The sequence below is a fragment of the Malania oleifera genome, chromosome 9, assembly GCF_029873635.1.
Source record: "Malania oleifera isolate guangnan ecotype guangnan chromosome 9, ASM2987363v1, whole genome shotgun sequence".
Taxonomy (NCBI): domain Eukaryota; kingdom Viridiplantae; phylum Streptophyta; class Magnoliopsida; order Santalales; family Ximeniaceae; genus Malania; species Malania oleifera.
The window spans coordinates 85,980,975-86,005,645 of record NC_080425.1 but is presented as its reverse complement, the minus strand read 5'-3'; the positions used below and the strand labels follow the sequence as shown (position 1 = coordinate 86,005,645).

Genomic DNA, 24,671 nt, shown 5'->3' with positions numbered 1-24,671 from the left:
TGGTTTGGTTGGTTGTTGGTGTTGTTTTTGGGAGGGTTTTAATTTCATTATTTGTAATCTCTCAATTGCTTGTCTTGTAACCACGGTATTCCTCCGCCAAAAGTGAGGGTGTTGAGAATTCCACTTGTGAAATTTGTCCCACATGGAAAAAAGTGAGTGTTTGATGGATGCTACATTATGTAACCCAAGACCCAATGGGCTTAAGCTTTTGGGTCAAGTTGGTGCTCACCCATGTGTATCAAGCACACCTTTGGACTCCTCCAGTGCTAACAAGTGGTATTAGAACTGACGGTTCATAACACTAGGTGTGGGAGTGTGACCAAGGTTTAGAATGATCATCTAAGCTGTCAAGATGGATCCAAATTGAGTTAAGACGTGAGAGGTAGGATTGGTTTGGAGGCGCCATTTGAAATATAATTCGAGACATGTAAGATGACCCACTTGAGCAAACTGTTGGAAAATTTGTCCCATAAGGGAGATGACTTCCGTTCAAGGGGAAGCAATTGAAACTCACATGTGGTGGAGCTTCTATTCAAGGGTGAGCAGTTGGAACTCACAAGTGAGGGGGAGATTGTTAAAAATTCCACTTTTAAAATTTGTCACATATTGGAAAAAGTGGGTGTTTGATGGGTGCTTATATACATGGTATAACCTAAGACCCAATGGGTTTAAACTTTTGGGTCAAGTTGGTGCTCACCCATGTATATCAAGTACACCTTTGGACTCCTCCGGTGCTAACAGAGGGCATATCAATAAAGATTTTCAATTTTGTTAATATATATATGATACATGGTGTAGTTGATCCGTAGTTGTATAAAGTATCATTGAAAAAGGTGCAGTTTTGACATGTGTTGACCAAATAAGGCGTTTACTTGAATTTTTTCTTTGTAGAGATTGACATACAACCTTGTCTAAAAGGATAACTCACAGATTGCTATACAACAATGTTTTTAGTCACATACTTGTAAACATAGATGGTTATGATTTGTTGGCAAATGTTGACTGCATACAGCACAACCTAAATATTTAGGGTTTTCAATTGCTCAAGGTAGATAGTTTGAGGTGTCACATGAGACATCAGAGGAAATTCGTATATAGTGTTCCTATATATATTATGAGTATGTAATCCTTGTTTTTTTAAGCAAAAGAATAAGGTATTGAGGTGTTGCTCCTACATGTAAGCTGGTTTCCTTGTGTATGTCATTCTCTCGTCACGCAAAGGACTTAACCAATAAATTTGATTGTGTTATTGATTTAACCAACTGAGACTTGGTGCCATTACAATCTGAATGCAGGTGTGTTGCTAGAACTCGGTCCCTTTGACATAAGACATGATTAATTACTAAAAGTATGATTAAGATGTTTTGTTTAAGTAATTAATCATTAATTTATCAAATTAAGGAATTAGGCTGATCACTTTCCTAAAGGAGTTACTCTAAATGGTTAATCCATATCTGATTGGAATAAAGATTGGAATAAAGCTCGTCTCTTAAATATAATATGATGTGTGCTTTGTTAATTTATTATAATATGTATTTGCATTAGCACTACACAAGATTAGGTACATCTTTAAGAGTAAATTCAAGGAGACAGTGATTAGTTAGAATGATTAAACAAAATGGGAGGGTATAATCGCTTTCCAATTGGCAATGCCATCATATGGCCTAGTTTCCCATTATTATTTTTTTGGCCCATAGTTCGTATTTAAATAAGCTAAAGGCTCTCTCTGTAGTTTATTACTGAACACAACCCTTAAATAAAATTATAGTAAACTAATGAATGTACCCTTTTGTTTCTCAAATAAATTTTTTTATCAGAACAAATTTATAGTGTATATATAACATTTTAGGTATATGAGTATAGGACGGTCCTCCCATTGTCAAGGAGAGAATCCTTAGGATAAGTTTAGTCCCTATTTTTTTTTTTCAACTCAATTGAAAAATAAAACTTGAATTGATGGAATGTGTTTAGTAAACAATTTCCACTTTTAAAATAATTTTTTACTTTTTTCTGAGTTTTAATTTTTTTAAAATTTTTAAAAGATAAAACTTAACTTTTTCTCCAACAAATGATTCAATTTTATTATTATTATTATTATTATTATTATTATTATTATTATTATTATTATTATTATTATTTTGAAATATTACAAACTATCAATGCATTAATTATATTTCCTAAAAAATTTATTTCAATCATTTTAAATTCTTTTACCCTATGCTCGGGGAGCCCTTGGATTTGGATCAGATGTAATGTTAAATTTTATTAAAATTTGTAAAAATTCATCCAACTCTGAATTCAAGATGCGAAATTCATATTCCCAAACGCAGTGTTAGACACCTTATAACTTTTTTTACCAAAGGCTTAAAAGTCAACTTTTTCTTTCTAAAATCTTTTTTTTGGTAGGGATCAATTTTTTTTTTTTTTTTTTAAATATTCCTTTAAAAAAACACCCGGGAGAGGATGAAACTAGGCCTTAATCAATTAAGCAAGCATAGGATAGTTCAAACGGCCCAATAAGCATAGGCGTGGACAACAAGCCCATAGAATGGAGCTGATGATGAAGGACAACGACTTGGGCCAGTTTTGGGCTCGCAAATTCGTTGCCTTGTTATATCTGGCCACGAAGGTTGGCTGTGGGCCTCACACATTGGCCCAGGCTCTTCTGTCGAAGTTATTTAAAATTCAAGGATTTGAATTAAGATTCAAACTCACAAATTTTTACCTTATAAAAAATCATCCGAGGTAATTAAGTTTTGACCGCAATCAAACACGTGTACTGAGCCATATAATATAATAAACCTTTCAACGAGCCGATGTAGGGGCGGGCATGTGTCCCACTTTCCCGGGAAAGATGGAGGGAGGTCCACGTTAATTTCCCCGGAAACAAACAAGAAGGAACAAGCTGCATGGGGATTGTTTCTTATGGGATAGAGCTTGCACGTGCATTTTGATGACCTGTCCCATCTCTCCAAAATCTTCGTCAACGCAACTTTCATTGTCATTTTCTGCTACATCGATCACTAGCTAGCTATAGTTATTAATTAATTAATTAATATACATGTTTCTCATCCTAAGGATCAAGTAATACAAATTATTAGGAAATTAAAATATTTACGAAGTTTCAAAACCAAATTAACTTATGATGATGTGTATTATTTAATTTATTAACTATTTGGAAGATATTAATTTTTTCATTTTTCAAAAAGAAAAAAAAAAAAGAATAGTGTGGAAATATAGAATTGGATTGAAAAGGCTCGCATGTGTCTATATATATATATTCACATGTAGCATTTTTATTAGTAAAAAACTTAAAAGACTGTAATCCTATGTTTAGTGAACCGATATGTATTAAATTTGAATATTATGTAATATAAAATTGTACTGAAATTTATCAAATCTATCCAAATCCAAATATGAGATCAGAGATCAGAAATCCATGCTCCCAAATAAGGGTGGCAAAACAAGTTAATGGGTCGTGTTTGGGCGAGTCGTAAATGGGTAGGGATTAAACGAGTTTGGGTTTGAGTTGATTTGTTTACTAATGGGTGACTAACATATAAACCAAAACTCGCTCGTTTAATAAACAACACATAAACGGGTACCCAACTCACACCTGCCTAATCTATTTATAAGTGGGTCACCTTTTACTAAACCCGAACGCAATTTAAACAGGCGGGTCACAAATCACCCATCAAGTTTCGATCCGTTTGGCCACCCCTACTCCCAAAGGCAGTCTAAGGATGTTTGATTAAAAACAATAGGTAAACTGGATGTATCACATTCAAATTTTTGTAATTAATCCCTTAATATTTCATTTGTCATAATCATTTTAATCCCTCATGTTCTAGCAGTTTTAAAATTTGCGCCTTTACATTTTTATTTTTTGTCAATTTGCATTCTCACTAAGAGTTGTTATCTTAATCCACATTTTAATCTATTGATTAACAACCAAATGACATCAACTAATTCAATACTTTTTTATGTTTAGAATTTCTCGGATTAAGAAAAAATAAAATAAAACAAACTGAGATAACTTATAGCATGCTAAGTGTTCATAAAATGGAATTATTTTACAAACATTTCTATTGCATATTATTCTCAAAAATTTATAATGTCTTAATAAATTTAAAGTAAAAAAATAAATATATTTCTATATGTTATAATCGCATTAATTTTTTTATTTATGTAAAAAGGACTTTTTTTAGAAATATTATAATTAAATAAATAAAATAAAAATAAGAATTAGAATTAAGGTGTACCTTATTTTATTTCATTGACATATAAAATCAAGAAAACTAAAAATACAAATAAAAAACCTAAAATAAGTTTTATGAATTACGAATCAACAGACTATATATGGATCTCATGGTCACGAGTTCGATTCTTCCTTGAGAATTTATCCCGGTGAATTACCAGGGGTGCGTCAATTGGCGGGCGACTTTCAGCCCTGAGTTTGGTGCTGCATAATAGTATTCAAAGTAGCGTGATGATGACTATAGTCCCCGAGCTATCTGAAGAAAAAAAAAAAACATGTGAATTGTTATCATGATTTTAAGTTTTATAATGTTTATTTGCTTCTTTTATTTAGTAAAAAATGACATAAAAATTTAGAAATTATGTAAAATTAACTGCATCGTTCGTATTATGGTCAATTAATGGATCAATTAATATAATCATAATTTTTAATATAAAACTAATTTAGAAAATTATTCATCAACTAAATTGACGAGAAATATGAATGTCAAGATCTGATTTTAAAAATTGAAATATAAGAAAGATTTTATTGTGCACTTATTTTAGTGATACACAGCTCACTAATCAAATATATCAATCAATGAAATAGCATTCGATCCTATACTCAACACATTTAACACCTGATCAATTAGCACAGATAGCTATATGTGTCAATATATAGTGTGTTGTATAATCATGGGTCAACGTATAGCTATGACCTTTATATTATATATATAATGAAACTCTATATTATTTATATATTACATACTGGGTGAGACACAAAGTCTGACCACGCACCGTATGTTCTTTAACATATACATATATAACTAAGCACGTGCTAATGGTACGTATGCATGCATGCATAACCATTAAATACTAACTAATGATAGTAATTGAAATTAAGTTGCGGAGGTGATCATCATCTCGTATCTCACTTCCTAAACTTGTTCGATCAATCAAACTAATCCAGGAACTCATTTAATTAATCATTTTATTCTAAATCTAGAAACGAAACCACCTTCCTCAGCTCCTGTTCTAAAGGATGATCAGCATCATCATGATAATGTGGAAGAGGGTGATCGCCATGATGACGCCAATGGTGACGATTTTTATCCTCCATCGCCGTCATCATCATCGTCATCATCTCATCGCCGCTGCTGCAGTCGTGGGTTTTCGGAAAATATGATGAGAATGAGCTGAAAGCATTAAAATCCGGCGGCATGAGTAGAGCTTCCACGTCGAAGTCAAAGACATCGACGTCCAGGTGATCAAAATCCAACGAGTCGCGATCGTCGTCGATATCTTCGCCGACAGGAGTTGAAGAAACGGAGCTCTGGCCGCCATCGGAGACGACGAAATCTGCTGCAAGTTTTCCTGAAGGAGGAAGGTCGCCGGCGCCGGGTGGTGCAACTGCAACGGTAGCAGGTTTCGGCTGTTTGGATACAGGATTAATGATATTATTGGTAGGAGATTTAATTGGTGAGGAAGGGCGAGGAGTGGGTTGCCGGCGCACGCGCAGCTTCTTGGACAGTGTTGTGTTCCAATAGTTTTTGATTTCGTTGTCTGTTCTCCCCGGAAGCCTTCCTGCTATTAAAGCCCACCTGAATACGCTCATACATTAATTCAATTCAATTTAATTTTGCTTCAACAAAAAATAATTAATTAATTAATTAAAGAGATTTTATATAGAATCCGTTCTCTTAATATGGGAACTTAAACAAGATGTTCAAAATCGAGAATTGGATTAACGAGAATTTAATTTCTATCTATTAATATGAATCTTGAAAATTTTTATAATTTTTTAAAAAATAAAAATTTAATAAGGAAATTATGAATTATAATGTTCTTTTTTCGGTCTATCGGGCAGTCCCATATACCTCAAAATTCGAGATCTCAATTTAAAATAGAAGTCTTTTGATCCAACTATTTAAACATACATATCCATAAAACATTCCATTTCAAAGATTGAAAAGCTTTTTACTACTTTTTATTGTTTATTCGCAAATTTAAATTTTGCATGTGCTCATGATATTTCATATAACGTTACTATTTTTACCTGCAATTTTGCAAGTAAAAGCATCTGCACAGGAAAAATAAAATAAAATAAAATAAAACAAGCATTTTTTTATTTTTTATTTTTTTGCCTTTTGAATTGTCGAGAAAAATTGACACGTGAAGAAGAAAAAATGCTGTGGAACGTGTTTCTTTCCCCAGTTAATCAAAGTTGTCTTTAGTTAAAATTGGCATGTATTCGAATTGAAAAAAAAAAAAGAATAGATGGAGGATGGAAATCGAAGTTAATTTAGTAAATAATGAAACTGTTTAATTTAATAAGGGGAGGGGAGAAAATTAACCTGTTGCCAAGAAGAGAGTGTAGTCTAATGATGAGGTCTTCTTCTTCTGCAGAAATATTTCCTCTCTTAATCTCCGGATTCAAATAATTAATCCACCGCAGCCTGCAACTCTTCCCACATCTCTTCAACCCTTCATTTAAATTTTTATGAATTTATTAAACAGTATCATATATATCACGTCTCTGTTAGGTTTGAGTATTGAGCGTTACAGCTTTTCATTTGAAATGCTATTTTAATATTTAAGTGAAAAAAGTAGAAAAATGGACTCATTATCTCGATAAATATATAATGAAGTGTCCTAAATGTCTAAGAAGTACACCATCCTTTAAAAAAAATTTATTTTTCCACATGCAACATATATATAATTATAATGAATTTATTAAAACATGATGAGTCGGGTACATGAATCGTTAAGAAGAAAGCAAAAAAATACACAAAAATATGAGTAAGAGCAAGAACAAAATCAGAAAGGGAAAAAAAGAAAAAGGTAACATCATATTTAAAGACATGCATGCTATGTATATATGTAATAGGGACCTGCTTTTTGAGGAAGGGTTCGCCAATTGCCAACGCCATAGGCTTTGATATAGTTGATGAGGATTTGATCTTCCTGAGTCGACCATGCTCCTCTGTTGAGTCCCACCTTCGCACAGCATGGCTTCCTTCCCATTCTCTCTCGCTCTCTCTTGCTTATTTTCTATTCTTGTATGGGTGTGCGAAGTAGTGTAAATAAATATATATATATATATATATATATATATATATATATATATGCAGTGGGTGTGTTTGGTCAAATAGATAGCTCAGATCCATCCACATATCTTCTTTTCTGGATGAAACTTGTTTACTATAAGGAGGCGTGGCCAAAGGAGCTTAAAGCTAGCCTAGCTAGCTAGGAGGGAGAGGAAAAGATTTATAGTATAGTGACCATGAGGAATTAGATATTCTAGGGGAAACGTAGTAATATTAGACTGGAAAATGCTACTTGTCTCCCTATGCCATCTAGCTTAATTTGTCATTTACTTAATTAGTTTTTTATATGTCTATTTTTTTATTATTTAATTCTTTTGAAATAATGTGTGTATATTGTGTGTGTTTGTGTGTATGTATACATGCATAGTTTCACCCACCTACACATTAGCTAGCCTACCTTGTCAAAAACTTAACCAAGAGTTGTGAAAACCTCATTGTGCCTTAGAAGAGTATTAAATTTTAATACTCAACATACATGCATTGTAACTAATTTTCCAAAAAAGAATCCGATCAACAAATTAAGTGATGCCCTTCATGCTCAAAAATGCTCGAGTGGATATACACCTTGAAGTACGTATCAAAGAAATATTTATTGGAACTTTCTTTCATGGTTAATAATAAAGAACATTTCCAATCGGATCAGCTCAAGTGATAAGGGCAACTTGTGACTTTGGTGACCCCAAGGTCACAGGTTCGATTCCCCCTTTAGGCATTACGCCGGTGAATTACTAGGAATGCGTCAATAGGTGGATAGCTTTCACCTCCCTGAGTTTGGTGCTGCAACATAGTGTTCAAAGTGGCACGATGGTGGATGGAATTCCCGAATAATAATAATAATAATAATAATAATAATAATAATAAAGAACCCTTGATGCCCAAAGAAGATGATTTCTTGATTCTAGAAAATCAACATGGAGGATTTTATTAAGATCTACCATAATGGTTCTAAATAGGGCTGCAAATAATTAAGTCAAGTTGTTGGCAAGCTATTCAATATTTGACTTGATAATAGCTTGTTTGAACTCCTTTATTGAGATAGATGAGTCAACTTCGAGTTTGAGCTCAAAAATTAAACAAGTCGAACTTGAACTAGATCATACTCAGCTTGCTAAGCTTGTGATCCAACTCCTTTAGTGCAACTTAAAATGTTCAAAAAAAAACTCAAGGAATAGGATTATTTAATAGGTTAGGAGTTAACTCATGAAGTAAATTCATCAACTTTTTAGTATGTATAAAAAATAGGCTTAGTTTATTTGCTTGTTAGAAGGTTCATAAATTTATATATTTGATTTAGAGTGTATTTTAAACTTGCTGTGTTTTGCACATATAGAAGTATTTTCTCTTTAATCATGACTACTCACATTGTCTTTTAAAAATTTTTAATAAGATAGTAAAACAAAAATTAAAATATTAAATTTATGTTTCAATAAGCAATTTTAGATTTAATTTTAAAGTTTATTAATATATAATTACAATTTTAATAAGATTAGCCTTAGCTCGTTTTAAGCTCAATTAATAAATAAATCAAGGATGAACAAGGTTGAGCCTGACACGTTTAGTTAATGAGCCAAACTCGAGCTCAATTTTAAGGGTTCGTTTATTAAATGAGCCAAGCCTAAACATACTAGAGCTTGACTCAGTTCGGCTCGACTCAATTGCAGCTCTAGTCGTTAAAAATCACTAATCGAGTTTCAGAATAATAAAGTTCTGAATTAAGATAATGTTGGCTGTTGGCCACACAATGATAAACCAAGTTTAAGACATCAACATTTTTTTATTTCAAATGTAAAAATCATGCGCGTAAATATGAATAAGCCGAAGCAATTACATCAATAGAGCAATTTTCCAGAATCATATTTGGTATGGAAGAGGCATAACCCGCCAGAAAAAACTATAAAAGAGTTTGAAAAATACATTTGAACTCCACTGGGGAACTTACAGCTCAATTCATACGTTTGTTATGACACAAGAAAACTGAAAAGTCTAAAGAACTCCATAAAAGATACTCTGTATGGTAATGCATAAGAATACAATGCCTGCCCAAGCGTCCCAAGCTCTCCCATGTGCCGGAAAGCTAAGAATACTTGGATTATGGCCAAGTATATCTCAGCTGAAACTAAGAATACACAAGCCTCCCCCAAAAACAAGGGGGAAAAAAAATTCAAAATTGAAATAGAAATAGAAAACCTAAGATACACAGCCACCAGGTAAGGCCGTCAATTCACTAGGAGTACCTTTTATGGCACTATCAACAAAATCAAATAATCACAAACAAAACACAGTTATAGGAAGATGGCAGCAGCAGTGATTTTCGCAACCATCTTCAGATTTCTGACTCGTTGAAAGTAATTACGCACAAGCTCTTGTCAATTCAACCTGATATATGCACAAAAGAATAGGTTGAAATTTTATGTCAAGTTTCCATGAAAAAATGGGCACCAAAACACATCGTCAATCCAACCTAAGGTTGAATAATGCACGCTAATAAAATAAATGGCACCAGAACACATCAGTCAATCAAAGGCTTATTAGCAATCAATAGTGATTCTAGTGCCCCGAAAAACACAAAGCAAGTAATATCTCACTTCCCGAGACATAATGAATTTCAGACCAAGTAGAACTTGGAACTAGGGAAAAAGAACTAAAATCGAGCTAAGCAAAGGGCTAATATGATTCAACAGTAACAGAGTGGAGGGCTGAGCAGGATCCATACACAGCTGACCCAATCCAGATTAAACAGAGTGATATACAACTGCGATGGTCCAAGAATTCTAAAATTGTTAAAAAAATGCAAAGCATTAATCTTTGTGATTGATGGTTCAAATCTGTGAATTCAGTGGGAACAAAACTGATATATAGGGATCTATTGGAGAAATTATGTTTTGTGTTAGTACCGTATTCATAGTGGAAAGTTCAAAAGCATATGAGAAGGATGTTGACACCTGAATGAGTAGCTTTTTCATGTCAAATCTCCTGCTGATATAAGAAAACCTTCTAATCGCATAGGAATCATCTTTCGAACAGGCTATATAAGCATACTTCAGGATCAAAATACAGCCTAAAGATCTAGACATTCCCCAATACAAGCCACGAGAAAAAACAGGTGGTGCAAAAGGTGTTGGCCCACTACACAAAAAACCGAACCCCCTACACATGACCACACAATTCAAATTTTCCAGTTTCTAAAAATTAAATGGCTCACACCAGTTATAACCACTGCACAAACAATAAATTTCCAAGGGTAGGGAGAGCCTAGAGAAGACCACACCACCTAAGCATGGCAAATCCCACAGCAGAGTTCTATAAATAATCTCCCATTGCAAAAAAAAAACAATCTCATTACTCCTCCTAACATCAAAAACATCTAAATTCTGGGAAAATTCTATATCTAGATCCATACATTAGCAGTCCTAACAAATCCAGGATTAATATTGCTTCTTTCTAGAACTGCATCTTAACTGAGTTGAAATTATCATGAACAAATAAGCAGCAGTCGATACAATAATCATTTCAACAAAATATTCGGAAAATAACTTCTCCAGAGAACAAACCAGAAAATGAGTCAAGGGATGTTTACTAATATCCAATCAAAAAGAGTTTACTGAAAATAGTGTGCTTTATGAGAGGGTATTGGGGGCAAACTGTTCCCTATCGTAGAGTGAAATTTAATGTAAACCCAACCACAAAATTTAAGAATACCATAATTCTAGTACTCAGTTGGACAAGCAGACTATAATGGGTCTACAGTACACAGCCTTACCTTACATTTTTTTTTTTTAAGAGGTTGGTCTACAGTACACAGCCTTACCTTACATTTTTTTTTTTTAAGAGGTTGTTTCTCCACCTCGAACCCATGACCTCCAGGTCACACAGCGACAGTTTTACCATGCGCATAGGCTCCCCTTCACTCTCACAATATGGATTACGTAATATATGCAACTAAATAACATATTGGACTCATAATGTAATGTTTAGTCGATATCACAACAATGCTTCCTTGTGGCATAACACTGCGGAATATAAGATTATCAAAAATTTGTTCCACCCAATGTTACCAATAATTTAAATTATAAACATATTGTTTATGTTTATGATGAAATTTTGTTGAAAAGATAAAATATATATATCAAATCATTTAGTTACTAGTAGAAATCTAATAATATAAACGCTCAAAATAGAAATTATTGGCTGATAAAACATATTTAAAAAAATTTAAATATATGCATGCACAAACTGTTAGCACTAGAGGAGTCCATGGGTAGGCTTGATACACATGGGTGAGCGCCAACTTAACATAAAAGCTTAACTCTATTGGGTCTTGGGTCCAACCATGTATATAAGCACCCATCATCCACTCAATTTTTCAATTTGAGACGAACTCACAAGTGGAATTCTCAATAATCCCCCCCTCACTTGTGAGTTCCAATTGCTCTCCCTTGAAGGGAATTCATCTTCCTCATGAGAGTAAGCTCAATTCTCCAACAGTTGCTCAAGTGGACCTTACCATCGCGTCTTACGTGACTCGGATTGCATTCCACGTATCAAACCAATCCTACCTCCCACGTTTTGACCCTATTCGGATCTATCTTCCAAACTTAGATGATCCTTATTGGTCTCGGTCACACACTTGGTCTTCCAAATGTTAGCACGTCAGAAGAATTAGCTTCATGCCTCGACTTTTTTTTATGCGTCGCTCACCTAGAGCTACAAACTGTCAACTCTGATACCACTTGTTAGCACCGGAGGTATCCATGGGTAGGCTTGATACACATGGGTGAACACCAACTTAACCCAAAAGTTTAAGCCTATTGGGTCTTAGGTCCAACCATGTATATAAGCAGCCATTATTCACTCAATTTTTCTAATGTGAGGCAAACTCACAAGTGGAATTCTCAAGACAAACTGCTAAAAAGAACATGATATTATAAATCAAGATGAGTAATGTGTCAATTAAAACCAGCTTCAAAAACCCAAAACATAAAAGAAGGGCCTATATTTGTATGAGATGGAATACAATGTATTTGAAGATCTGCCAGAATTCTTGACTTTTCATTCAAACTTCGACAGATTTTGGCCTATTCATGGAAATTTCAAAGAAAATTTTGAATTCTCAAAGAAAATTCAGCAGAGTGGAGACTTGTTTGCGATTACAAATGTGGTGAAAAGTTGAAATTTCCATGGGTGACAACTTCACAGAAATTTAAAGCCATGGTTCCCTTCCATAAATCAACCAGCACTAACAGTCAAAGGAATGTTTCATCTATCACGATTCGCACTTTACAGTCATCTTTGTAGGTATAACAGAAGAAGTTCATTTTTATAAGGCTTCATACTTACCAATAAGGTCAAATGAGTTAGACCCAATCACCATGGAGAGCTGATAAAAAAGAAAGAACTATTCCATTAGAACCGTGTAATTTGCTGCAGCATTTGCGAACTGGTTGGTGGTGAAATTAACTGATCTGAACTAGGTGAAGGCCTCATAAGGTGGTTTGCACCTACTGAGTTGCTAAGTCCCTGTCTGATAATATCTTTAGCATTATTCATAGTTGTTTCAGTGTGCGATGATTCCATTAATGCCCGTATCTGAAAATTAGTTAATGAGAAGAGGCAGAGTTACAACACATGAAAAAAGAGGACAAAGTAAATGAAAATTAAAATAATTTTTAACTTACCATATCAAGACGCTTCTTGTGGAGATCATTTGATGACTGCAAGTGCAATTCAAATTCAAATATCAAATTACCAGTTCATTCAAGGAACAAAAATAATAAATAATGTGCATTAAAAATATTCTCCGAGCCCTGAATTATCATATTGCCTGAATTGAAGAGTGAAAAAAATTGTTCAAGTATAATGACAGATTAAGACAATGCAAAAGCATGGTTTGACAAAATTTTTAGACTACTTCAAAATGCTTTCTGCTCATAGAATTTCTATATTTGCATCATCAATTTTCAAATAGACATGAGCAAAACACCTTCTCAAAATTCATCTTATTATTCTTAGAATTCTATCACATGGTTACTTGCCTTTCCTTTTGAATATATGCTTAGAACATATAGACGAAGAGATATTCTATATTGCATAACACAAAATCTATATAAGTAGCATGCTTACAAATTTTGGTTGGGGTTTCTGCTCTTCACTTGAAAATCCAGGAACAGTTAAATGCCAATTTTTCTCTGCACATAATTTCTTTGCATCAGATTCATTTGTTTCATTTAAAAATAATATAAGGAAAACAAATGCAAGGAAGCTGTTGGATATGGTGTGCATAAAAAAATGCACCTGAAGTAATATTAATATTGAAGTAATGCATATTATGATAAATGAGATCTGAGCAGCCATTTTTCAAGAGATCTGTAATATAAAATCAATCACTATCACTTAATTTAAATGCACACATAACAAGTGGGGCATGCCAAAAACATTTACTTGATCTTCCTTGTTGCAGTACTGTGAGCCTGAGTTTTTTTTTTTTTAAATATGAAAGAAACTATATTAAAAGCAGAACGAAAAAAGATGGAAAAAAGGAGAACAATAAGTCCTCTAACAAAAGAAAATAGAAACTAAAACTACATCTTAGCGCTCCAATCTCTGATGTTATCCTGAAAACTGCACCCCTTCAAACAGGCAAGTAATATGAGCCTGAATTTAAGACCATTTCTGCAGTAACATAAATATAAGCCCACAATCCTGTTCCTCACATATGACTAGTATTCTGGAGCAAAAATCACAATCAGGACCCAGTGCTCCATTTTGCCAAGAGAATCCAGCAACCCTACTTTGCCAAAGAATCCAGCAATCCTAATTTGCCAGAAGGATCCAGATCCACAAAGAAAGAAAGGATACCCCAGTATATATTTGTTCTGGTAAGATAGGATTCATGGGATCAGTTGAATCCTCATAGGATCTTTCTACAATCATAGCATCCTGCAATTGAACTTACTTCTAAATTGATAGATTTTTGTGTTTGTCCTAGGCAACATTTAACCAGGCGCACACAGAACCCTATTATATCCTAACTTCACATTATACCCTAAAAAGTATTAAATATGACACGAGGCGCACACAGTGTGGGCATGCAGCTACTATAGATTATACAAATTTTGATGTTAAACTAGAAGATGTAGGGAAATATTGGTTAAATAAGGATGAATTAGATTTCGTCATGTGAGGGACCTTTTATGGGGAAAAATTGTGGGACCCAATGGCCAAAGCGGACAATACCTCACCAAAGTTAGGTTGAGATTGTTATGTTTGGTATAAGAGCAACCTTGGGATAATGTAGGATTCCCTATGCAAAAATGTGGGACATTATGATAAGGGTATCAAATATCAAGCACGAGCTTGTCACAGTCCTACGTCAAGCCTATACTAGGGAGATGGAGATCTTGGTCATGTAAGGATGGATTAGGTCTCATCCTTGTGACTTTTATGAGAGAAATCGTGAGGGGCATGGACCAAAGCAAATAATACCTCACTAGAGTTGCACCGAAATTGCTACACTATGCAAGAGTGCAGAAGAATTTGTATACCATCTTATCTCACTCACTGTTACCATATCTGTAATCAGAATGAATGATTTATGTATTTCTTGAATAATTCTGTGCAACCAAAACTCTCTATAAATAATACAACTCGTATATCAACAAGAAAAGAATTGCCTAAAATAAGAGCATGAAATCTGCCCAAGTATTAGGCTAGAAATCCCTATACAATCTCTAGTATCATTGACCCATTATTCTCAGGATTTCTACACTCCCCCTCAAGTTGGATCATAAATGTTGACCATATCCAACTTGTATGTGAAATCATCAAAACTTTGTCGAGGTAATCCTTTGGTGACGATGTCGGCTGTTTGTTCTTTGGTAGGAACATAAGTCGTGCAAATGGTTCCTTCTTCAACCTTCTCCTTGATAAAGTGTCTATCCACTTCTACATGTTTGGTCCTGTCATGCTGGACTGTATTAAGAGAGTTGTTAATGGTTGCTTTGTTATCACAGTAAGAGTTTGATAGAGAACTTTACCATGACATGTAACTCCTCCAAGAGTTTCCGTAACCACAATTCTTCACAAATCCCTTGCACCACAGCTCTAAACTCTGCTTCAGCACTACTTCTAGCCACAACGTTCTGTTTTTTGTTTCTCCAAATCACCAAGTTTCCCCATACAAAGGTGCAGTACCCGTAAGTGGACCTTCTATCTTCTGATTATCCTACCCAATCAGCATCTGTGAAGACTTCTATTTCTTTGCTTTCACATTTTTTGAAGAATAGTCCTTGGCCCAGAGATCCCTCGAGAAAGAATCCTGTGCGCCGCTTCTAGGTAACTTTCCCTAGGTGAATGCATATGTTGACTCACCACATTTACTGCAAATGCGATGTCGGGTCTAGTGTCTGATAATTAAATTATTTTGCCAACTAATCTCTGATACCTTTCTCATTCAATAGGTTTTCCGATGTCTTCTCTTCTTTTTCCTGCTTCAATGGGGGTATCACTTGGTTTGCACCCAAGCATGCCGGTTTCAGTTAGGAGGTCTAAGACATACTTCCTCTGAGAAACACTGATTCCCTTATTTGATCTAGCAACTTCCATCCCCAAAAAATACCGCATTTGTCCCAAATCTTTTACCTCAAACTTAGTGGCCAAGAATTTTTTCAACCGACATCTCTGCTATGTTGTCTCCAGTTAGGATGATGTCATCGACATATACAATCAAAATTGTTTTCTTCCCATCTTCAAACTACCGGAAGAACATAGTATGGTCTGATTGTCCTTGCCAATATCCTTGGCTCCTAATCACCTTTGTAAATCTATCAAACCAAGCTCTTGGAGACTATTTGAGTCCATACACGAGCTTTTTGAGTTTGCATACTTTGTTTTCTTCACCCCTTTTACAAAAGTCTGGTGGTATCGTCATGAAGGCTTCTTCTTCTAATTCGCCATTCAAAAAAGCATTCTTGATGTCAAGTTGCTGGAGTTGCCAATCCAGGTTGGCTGCCAAGGCTATGAGAACTCGGACAGTATTCAGTTTTGCCACGGGTGCAAAAGTCTCTGTGTAGTCAATGCCATAGGTTTGAGTAAACCCTTTTGCAACAAGGTGGGCTTTGTACCGTTCCACTATCCCATCAGCTTTGTATTTCACAGTAAACACCCATTTATAGCCCACTAGTTTCTTCCCTCTCAGTAGATTCATCACATCCCATGTTCCATTTTTTTCCAAGGCCCACATTTCCTTCATAACTGCCTCTCTCCATTCAGGGATCTTAAGGGCTTCCTGAATATTCTTTGGAATTTTTATCCTATCAAGATTAGAGGTAAAAGCACGACATCCTATAGACAAAGTATTGTAAGACATGAATTTGGAGATGGGATGGAGAGTACATGACCGAGTTTGTTTTCTGCGAGCAATGGGTAAATTGATATCAGCTTGTGCATGTTTATTAAAGGAGGACTCAAGATTACTTGAAGACATTACCTGATCAGGAGTGGATGAAGACTCATGGTTGCTTGGATCTATCACTGGTTCCGACTCTTTTGGTGCCTTAGGTATGATATTATTTGTGTCCTTTAATTTTGGCTTTCTTGAGTAGACAAGTATCTCCTTGTTATTTGTTTTCTTGCATCTTCCCCTCAAATCAAGTTTTTTTTCTGTATTTGGCATATTAGAAGCACTTTTCAAGATAGGCTCAGTGTTTGGGACAAGTTCAGTGTTTGGAACATGCTCAAGTTCAGTAATAAAGGTATTGAAATCCAAAACTTGAGCTTCTTTACTACTCAAAGTCTCCCTCTGAAGGGAGGGCTTTTGGAAGTAAGGAGTAGTTTCAAAGAAAATTACATCAAGACTAACAAATACCCTTTTTATTGTAGGATCACAACATTTGTACCCTTTTTGGGTAGGAGAATAGCCAAGAAAGAAACACTTGAGGGCGCGCGGATCCAATTTATGTCGATGATGTATATGGACAAAAGCGGCACAACCAAACACTTTGAGAGAGAGATTAGAGCTGAGACGAGAGTTTGGAAAAAATTCCTGGAGTTTTTGAAGAGGTGAGGCAAAAGAGAGAGCTCGACTAGGCATTCTATTAATGAGACATGTAGCTGTGAGAATGGCATCACCCCAAAACATTTTTGGCATATTGGTTGTAAACAGCAATGCACGAGCTACTTCAAGGATATGTCTGTTTTTTCATTCAACAAACCCATTTTGTTGGGGGGTGTCAACACAGGAACTTTGATGAATAATTCCATTATCTATACGCATAATTTGAATTTTTGTGTGAAATTGTGATTGAATCATGGAATGAAAATTGATAAACACATAACGCACTTTAGTTTTGTCTTTCAACAAGTATACCCAACAAGTACGAGTGTGGTCATCAATAAAAGTAACAAACCATTTTGTGTAGTTACGATTGAGAGTGCTAGACAGACCCTATAAAACACTATGAATCATAGTAAACAGTGAGGTTGGTTTGTATTTTAACTTCGGGAAAGAAGTACGTTGGTGTTTTGCAATTTCACAAATCTCACATTGAAAATCAAATGATGTTTTATTCGAACAAATGGAAGGAAATAATTGTCTCAAATACTGGAAATTGGGATGACCCATTCTAAAATGCCATAACAAAATATCACTATCCTTAGGAGCAGATGCAGAATCACAGATAGCAATTTGACGTTGTTCACTCACATTAGCCTCCTCAAAGTAGTAGAATCTCTCACACTCCTTAGCACTGCCGATCGTCTTCCCTAATGATAGGTCCTGAAAAACACAATGAGAGGGAAGAAATTTAGCAGAATAATTGGAATTCTTAGTTAACTGGATAATGAATAGTAAGTTGCAAAATAAATTAGGAACATGAAGAACGGACTTCAGCGTGATGGAGTTAGAGAGTCGGACATTCCCTTTGCCTACGACAGACGAAAGTGATCCATCTGTAATTTTAACTTTCAAATTTCCAGCGCAGGGTGAATATGATGAGAAAAGATGATAGGCATCAGTCATGTGGTCAAAGGCACTTGAATCAATAATCCAAGGAGTTTTGGATCTAGAGGTAATAGGCTTGCCAAAAATTACCTCTTTGGGTTAAAGAACCCGAAGAAATATTTGCGGAAGATTGACCCGAGGTCTGAAAGGTAGAGAACAACTGCTCAGAATTAAATGCACCACTTGAACTGGAACTATTCCTGATTTTCTCCCCTTGAGGTCTCTCGGCTTGATTATCAACTGTGGCTTGGTAGCCCTGATTTTTGTTGCCTTTTCGTGGCTTCCAGTCAGCTAGTTTCCCGTGTATCTCCCAACACATCTCCCTAGTGTGGCCAATTTTTCGACAGTGTTCACACTAGGGGCATCCCTTCTGTTGTCTTGAACTAAATCTGGAAGAGTCCCTCGAGACACCAAGGTAGACATTTCTGGTCTAGTACGGTCAGTAGAGATTGTCTCCTTCAGCATCACCTTACGCCTACTTTCTTCTCGTCTCACTTCTGAGAAAACTTCGCGTGTTGATGGTAAGGGACGACGACCTAGAATTCTTCCACAGACATCATCAAGGGCCCAATTTAATCCAGCAAGAAACTCAAACACCCATTCATCCTCGAGGCATTTTTTATGTCAGACACTATCTCCCGAGCATTCCCACTCTTCTTCGAAACTCTAATCAAGTTCCTACCAAAGAGCAGTCATCTCCATATAGTAATCTGTAACATCCCTTTCTCCCTGCTTCATCTGCCATAGTCGCGTCTTAAGCTCAAAGATTTGGGAGGAGTTCTCGGTGTTGGAGTAGGTCTCACGGACGACATCCCAAGCTTCCTTCGTCGACGGTAGGAAGAGATAAGTCCTCCCAATCAACAGCTTCATGGAGTTCACCAACCCCGTCGTGACCATGGAGTTCTCTGATTTCCATTTTTGAAGGGTAGCAGTTTCCGTTGGGGCAGGTCTCCGTGTCTCGCTGGTAAGAAATCCCAACTTTCCCTTACCATTGATTGTGCCCATTCTCGGAAATTCTTGCCATTGATCTTCTCCACCATGAGCTGGAAGGACGAGTTGTCGAGTCATGTTAAGCCCATGGTGGAGATAGCTTCGTTCTCACCCTCGTGGGATTCAGAGGTCACCAAACCTTTGCTTTGGCCAGCGGTTTCCGCCATTGATAGCTAGGTTTAATCTCCTAACTTTGATACAAGTGGTATCAGAGCCGACGGTTCATAACTCTGGGTGTGGGAGTGTGCGACCGAAGATGGATCCAAATAGGATCAATACATGGGAGGTAGGATTGGTTCGAAGGCCCACATGGAATACAATCCAAGACACGTAAGGTGCGGCGATAAGGCCGACTTGAGCAGCTGTTAGAGAATTAGTCCCATAGGGGAAAAGACGACTTCCGTTCAAGGGGGAGCAGTTAGAACTCACAAAGCGGAGGAGCTCCCATTCAAGGGGGAGCAGTTGGAACTCATAAGTGAGGGGGAGATTGTTGAGAATTCCACTTGTGAATTTGTCCCACATTAGAAAAAGTGAGTGAATGATGGGTGTCTATATACATGGTTGGGCACAAGACTCAATAGGCTTAAACTTTTGGGGTCAAGTTGGTGCTCACCCATGTGTATCAACTATCAAGCACACCTATGGACTCCTCTGGTATTAACAAGAATATCTTTGTGAAAGATGGTTTATGCCTTGCTTGGAATTAGGTGGTGCAAGGTTGTTCTGTATGATGAAATTAGTGTCTGGGGAGGAAGGAGATGAGGAGAAATAGAGGCATTTGGAATAGAGTTCCACGCCATTAATGTGGATTCTATGGCAAGAGAAGAGCAACAGAGGCATAGAGCTTTAGAAAGGGTGGAGTTCTCTTTTGAGAAGCTTAAGGATGGTTGGATCATGACTTTTGTTTTATTTTTAGAAGACTTCTCTTTTTTCTTTTAAGACCCCCTCTTTGCGTGCTGAAGATATATTTTCTTCTTGATTTTGTCTTCATTACCTCCATTTCTACATTTATATGCACACATGCACACCAGTTGTGCACCCTTGGCGCTTGTAGTTGTAATGACACAGTTTATGCCTAAAAACGATAAGGTTGCTGAAAAAAAGGAGTAAGGACAATAGGCACTAAGTCCAAAGCTCAACCAGGGCATGATTGAAGAATTAAAAAACAAAGATGGAAGCGGAGCTTTGATGTTCCTTATTTTTCTACAAGCTCAAGTGTCTGCCATGAAATAGTGAGAAAAAAGCAGCTATCCAAAAGCATGTAACCTAAAACCAGAACAAGTTATATCAACCTTGCATGCAAACATACATATGGCAGTCCTAGCAGACAAGATTTTGTGCCATCCATCTCACTATTCACTGGTTTATGGAGGTATTTCTCCATTAAAAAATGATTTGGATTCCTACCACTCTTTTCAACCATTTATCTGACCAAATTAGGTGGAAAACACCAATGCAGAAATTAGGAAAAAGAAATAGGTTACAAAAAACCAAAACCTTGCACAAAAAGCGTGCAGAATTGCTGGATCAACATAAAAAGAGGGGAAGGGGAAAGAAAAAAGATAATTATACAAAAACTCTGCTATATGCTATGGTGCTTGAGTTCATTGTGCATATTTAATATCCACTTGTGTTGGCATCTGCTATCAAGTCATATAAATTTTTTTTCTCTCATCTAAAATTAAACCATTCAGGATAGTAAGTGAGAAATTAGGGGTCCAGGTTCAGTGACACATGGTCTTCTTCCATATGAATTCCAAGAAACTCATTGATGAAACATACAGTATTGAAGAACAAACCTAGGTGTAGCAACAAATCCTTGGACTCTACTGTAGAAGATTTCCGATGCTTTGCCAAACTGCATGCAAATGTAGTCACCTGCAGAGAGGGGAGGTGAAATAAGTCGCTTCCTGAAGCCCTCCACAATTGAGCTAAAACATAAACATCATTTACCACAAATATTGAAATGAACAGTGCTGGGGCTAGACTAGAAAGATAAGATAAACAGTCTTCAGTCAGGAAACCCAAACAAAATCTCTGATTCTGGATATTTTAAAGCAGTATTGCTAGTTCATGGAATTTACTCTCCAGAAAACAAGGCCTCCTCAAACAACCAAAAACAATGTTAATAGTCATCCATCTTGGTGTGATTGGGCACTTGACAACGATATCTCCAACTATAGACCTATTCTGTATTTTCTGTTACATGCCAGACCAACATCTAGGCCATGGCTACTGTTAATACTGTTGCTTGTTTTGCTTATATTGACTGCAGAAGGAAAGAGTGTTGTCTTAAACTAAAAATACCCCCACCAGTTGGGGCAGGCAAGTGCACATACATTTTTCGCATCAAGGTAAGGAAATTCCAATCAATCAGAGAATAAGCAGCAACTGCATTAACCTTGTAGAAGCCAACAGAATGTCAAAGCAGTGGTAGCATAGTAGGCTATCAACACTTAATACAATAGCATCACATTGAACAAATTTGGCAAATGGCAGTTCTTGCAAAATCTCAACATGATGACAAGAATGATATCACTTTAAAAACATGTGGTTTGGGCAAGGTTGTCTCCTCACAAGTCTTGAACATAGGGCCCAAACAGGTCGCCTCAAACAAGTAATTGCCAAGGTGCCACCTTATAAGTCTTGGGCATGAGATAAGGCTGAAGCCTGTATTCAAATGTTAGAGGAAGACTGCAATATAAAAACTATCCTATTTCAAAACTTTCTGCAAGCATTTAAATTCAAAGACTTCAACTTTCTCATGACAATAAGCAACTCTCACAACTTTCCTTTTATCACCTTTATATGAAAAAACCATTTGGTGCATGCATGTGTGTTTACTTCTCAATAATTTTTTGCAAAATTCAGAATGCAGACTAACAAGCATATTAAAATTAAATTTGAGAAACCAACCTTTGACAAAATTATACAGTTCAAAAAGTCTATATGCTCATCAAGACATTTAGACCACCAGGCCTCAAAAACCACTTCATTGGTTACTCACTAAGAACCTACTTCACAGTACAACTGTACAAGGATTGCATGATTTGCACCACACCCATATTCAACAGTCAACATGAAGAACATAATCACAAACTCTTTTACTTATTCCATTAATAAAAAACTAGTTCACAATCAAAGAACTGTGTGATTTGAACTACACAAGATCTTCAACAACCTCAAAGCAACAACATAATAGGAAATCCTTTGAAGGCCACAAAATCTGTGCTAACCAGTTAGTGTACCAACATCTCACAAACTTTCAGATTATGAATATAGGACCCACATTAGCTTCATATTGTAATCATTATGTAAAATATGCACAGAGTGTTTCTAAAACATTTCAGCATGAAAAGTGTCGGTTTGCCAACAGGCCACATAAAAAAATCAACAGGTATTACCATATGACCAAAAATTCAAAAAGGGAGATAAATAATATTAACAGATACACATCCATAAACTGTCAACTAAATATGGGATTATAAGTCACAACTGCTTAGTATGAAAGCATGTTGTTTGACCTTCCACCCAAAACTATGAAAGTACACTATCTCCACAATTTCCAAACTTTGAAGCCACTTGTTAAAACTTTTAGTTTAGAATGTTATATATCTTATTTATTGTACAAGTCTGAGTTACAACCAGAGCAAAAATAATACATTATATTTCATATTAGAAGAAATGTTACGAGAACAAGTTACTCTTCCATACTTCTCTAGTTCTGATGTGCAGCAAAAATTTATGTTCTAGGTCCATCTACACCATTCATATATAAATGAAAGATAATTCATATCACCCATTAACCTCCCTCAACCCATATTAAAATTACCCTTGTATTTCACACACCAAAAAAAAAGAAAATTGAATAAGCTAACTATCAAGATAACAATAACAACCAAGTCTCAAGTCCCACTAGTCCACAACACAAATCCTTTTCTGCCATTATGCATAATCCAGAACAATATCTAGAAGTCAGAGTGACTACTGACTAACTTCTTCCAACTATTCAAAGTTTACCCCTCCTACAACCTTAACATCAACTAAATCGCTTTTTACTGGAACATTATTGGACCATGGTGCAATACCCAAATCATGTTAGCCACCCTTCCCTTGTCTCAGCTTCTACAAGTGCTACTCCTTACTTCAGATGCATTGTTCCTTGCCTTTTAGAGTTATATAGTTACACTGCTCATCCATCAAGGCCAACATTTAAGATGTTTTCTCAAATCCTGTAACTTGCTTACATAATTTCCAAGGGGAAAAAAAAAAAAAAAAAAAAGAATCCAGTGAATTTTAGTGATAGTATGAGAAGAAAGAGAAAAGTGAATAATTGATAATCTGCGATTCCCAATCTTTTAACACAGATGGAAGCCGCATATTACCAACCCAAGAACAAATTTATTCACTAAATCTGAATATATTCTGTGATTAAAAAAAGAAGTCAAGAACAGAAACATATTCAATGACCATCCTGCTGCATTTTTTTTGCTAATAAATTCTTTTCTTCAAAAAATATATTTGTTATGGCTTGATATACATTGTTGGCCCACAACCAACATGGTATTGGAGCTATGGTTGCCAGGAGGTCCTGCGTTGTAGTCGTGTTGCCCACCGTTCATGATTTTAAGAATTATCTTATTCCCTATAATGAGTGTTGTTTATTGTTTGTTTCTCTCTCCACGTGGTGTCGGCCTGCTGGTGCGAGGAGTGTTAAGGCTTGATATACATTGTTGGTCCACAACCTAACAGCTTAAGCTCTTAGGTGAAGTGGTCTTCAAATAATATTCCATGCAAAGACCCATTTGTTCGGGGGGTTTGGGGTTGAAATCCCTCCTCACTTGAAATAAAGCCCTCATTGGGAAGTGGTTATGGAGATTCATGAAGGAGAAAGACCACTTTTGCTGGGATATTATCGTTTCTAAATATGGGCTTGAGCATAATGGTTGGACAACACACAATAGAAGGGAACCCCATGGAGTGGGAGTTCGGAAATTCATCATGAAAGGATGGATAATTTTTTCTCCTTGCTGATTTAAAAAAAACAATATTTATGCCAACATCCAGCCTTCAGCTTCAGCAAGTCCAAGCAAGGATCAAAATTTTGATTTCAATGGAAATATTTTAGGGTCACGGCATTTCAACAGAACTTTCAATTTCAAAAAATATCAATTCTGATCTAAAGAAAATTGGAAACTTACAATAAATTTTGGAAATTATGGATGGAACTTTAGAAAATATCAAAATGGATGCTTGTGAATAATTTAGAAACAAAATGAAAATCCCAATATTTATCCCCTTTTCAATTTCTCATTTATACTTTCGAAATTTCATCCTCTATG

At 35.8% G+C, this 24,671-nt stretch overlaps 2 protein-coding genes across 4 annotated transcripts in view; both read right to left on the bottom strand.

Moving 5' to 3' along the window:
- Nucleotides 1-5,227: 5,227 nt before the first annotated feature.
- Nucleotides 5,228-7,260, bottom strand: LOC131163547 (transcription factor MYB8-like). The gene is made up of 3 exons (XM_058120140.1): nt 7,128-7,260; nt 6,591-6,720; nt 5,228-5,837 (listed from the first exon to the last, which is right to left on the bottom strand). The coding sequence occupies exons 1-3, from the start codon at nt 7,258-7,260 to the stop codon at nt 5,228-5,230; spliced, it is 873 nt and encodes a 290-aa protein (XP_057976123.1).
- A 1,907-nt stretch (nt 7,261-9,167) lies between these two features.
- The window catches only part of LOC131164497 (transcription initiation factor TFIID subunit 12b), a 32,561-nt gene continuing 17,057 nt past the window's right edge, over nt 9,168-24,671 (bottom strand). For 2 of the 3 annotated variants that reach the window (XR_009139274.1, XR_009139275.1), the window contains exons 5-9: nt 21,129-21,207; nt 13,464-13,528; nt 13,019-13,054; nt 12,681-12,929; nt 9,168-9,719 (exon numbers count right to left, since the gene is read on the bottom strand). Coding sequence is in view for 1 of the 3 variants with exons in the window: in XM_058121746.1 (XP_057977729.1) it covers nt 12,747-12,929; nt 13,019-13,054; nt 13,464-13,528; nt 21,129-21,207 (363 nt within the window). In the remaining 2 variants the exon portion in view is untranslated. Of the gene's footprint in view, nt 9,720-12,361; nt 12,930-13,018; nt 13,055-13,463; nt 13,529-21,128; nt 21,208-24,671 lie in introns of those variants that run through there. The other variant, XM_058121746.1, reaches the window with a different exon arrangement.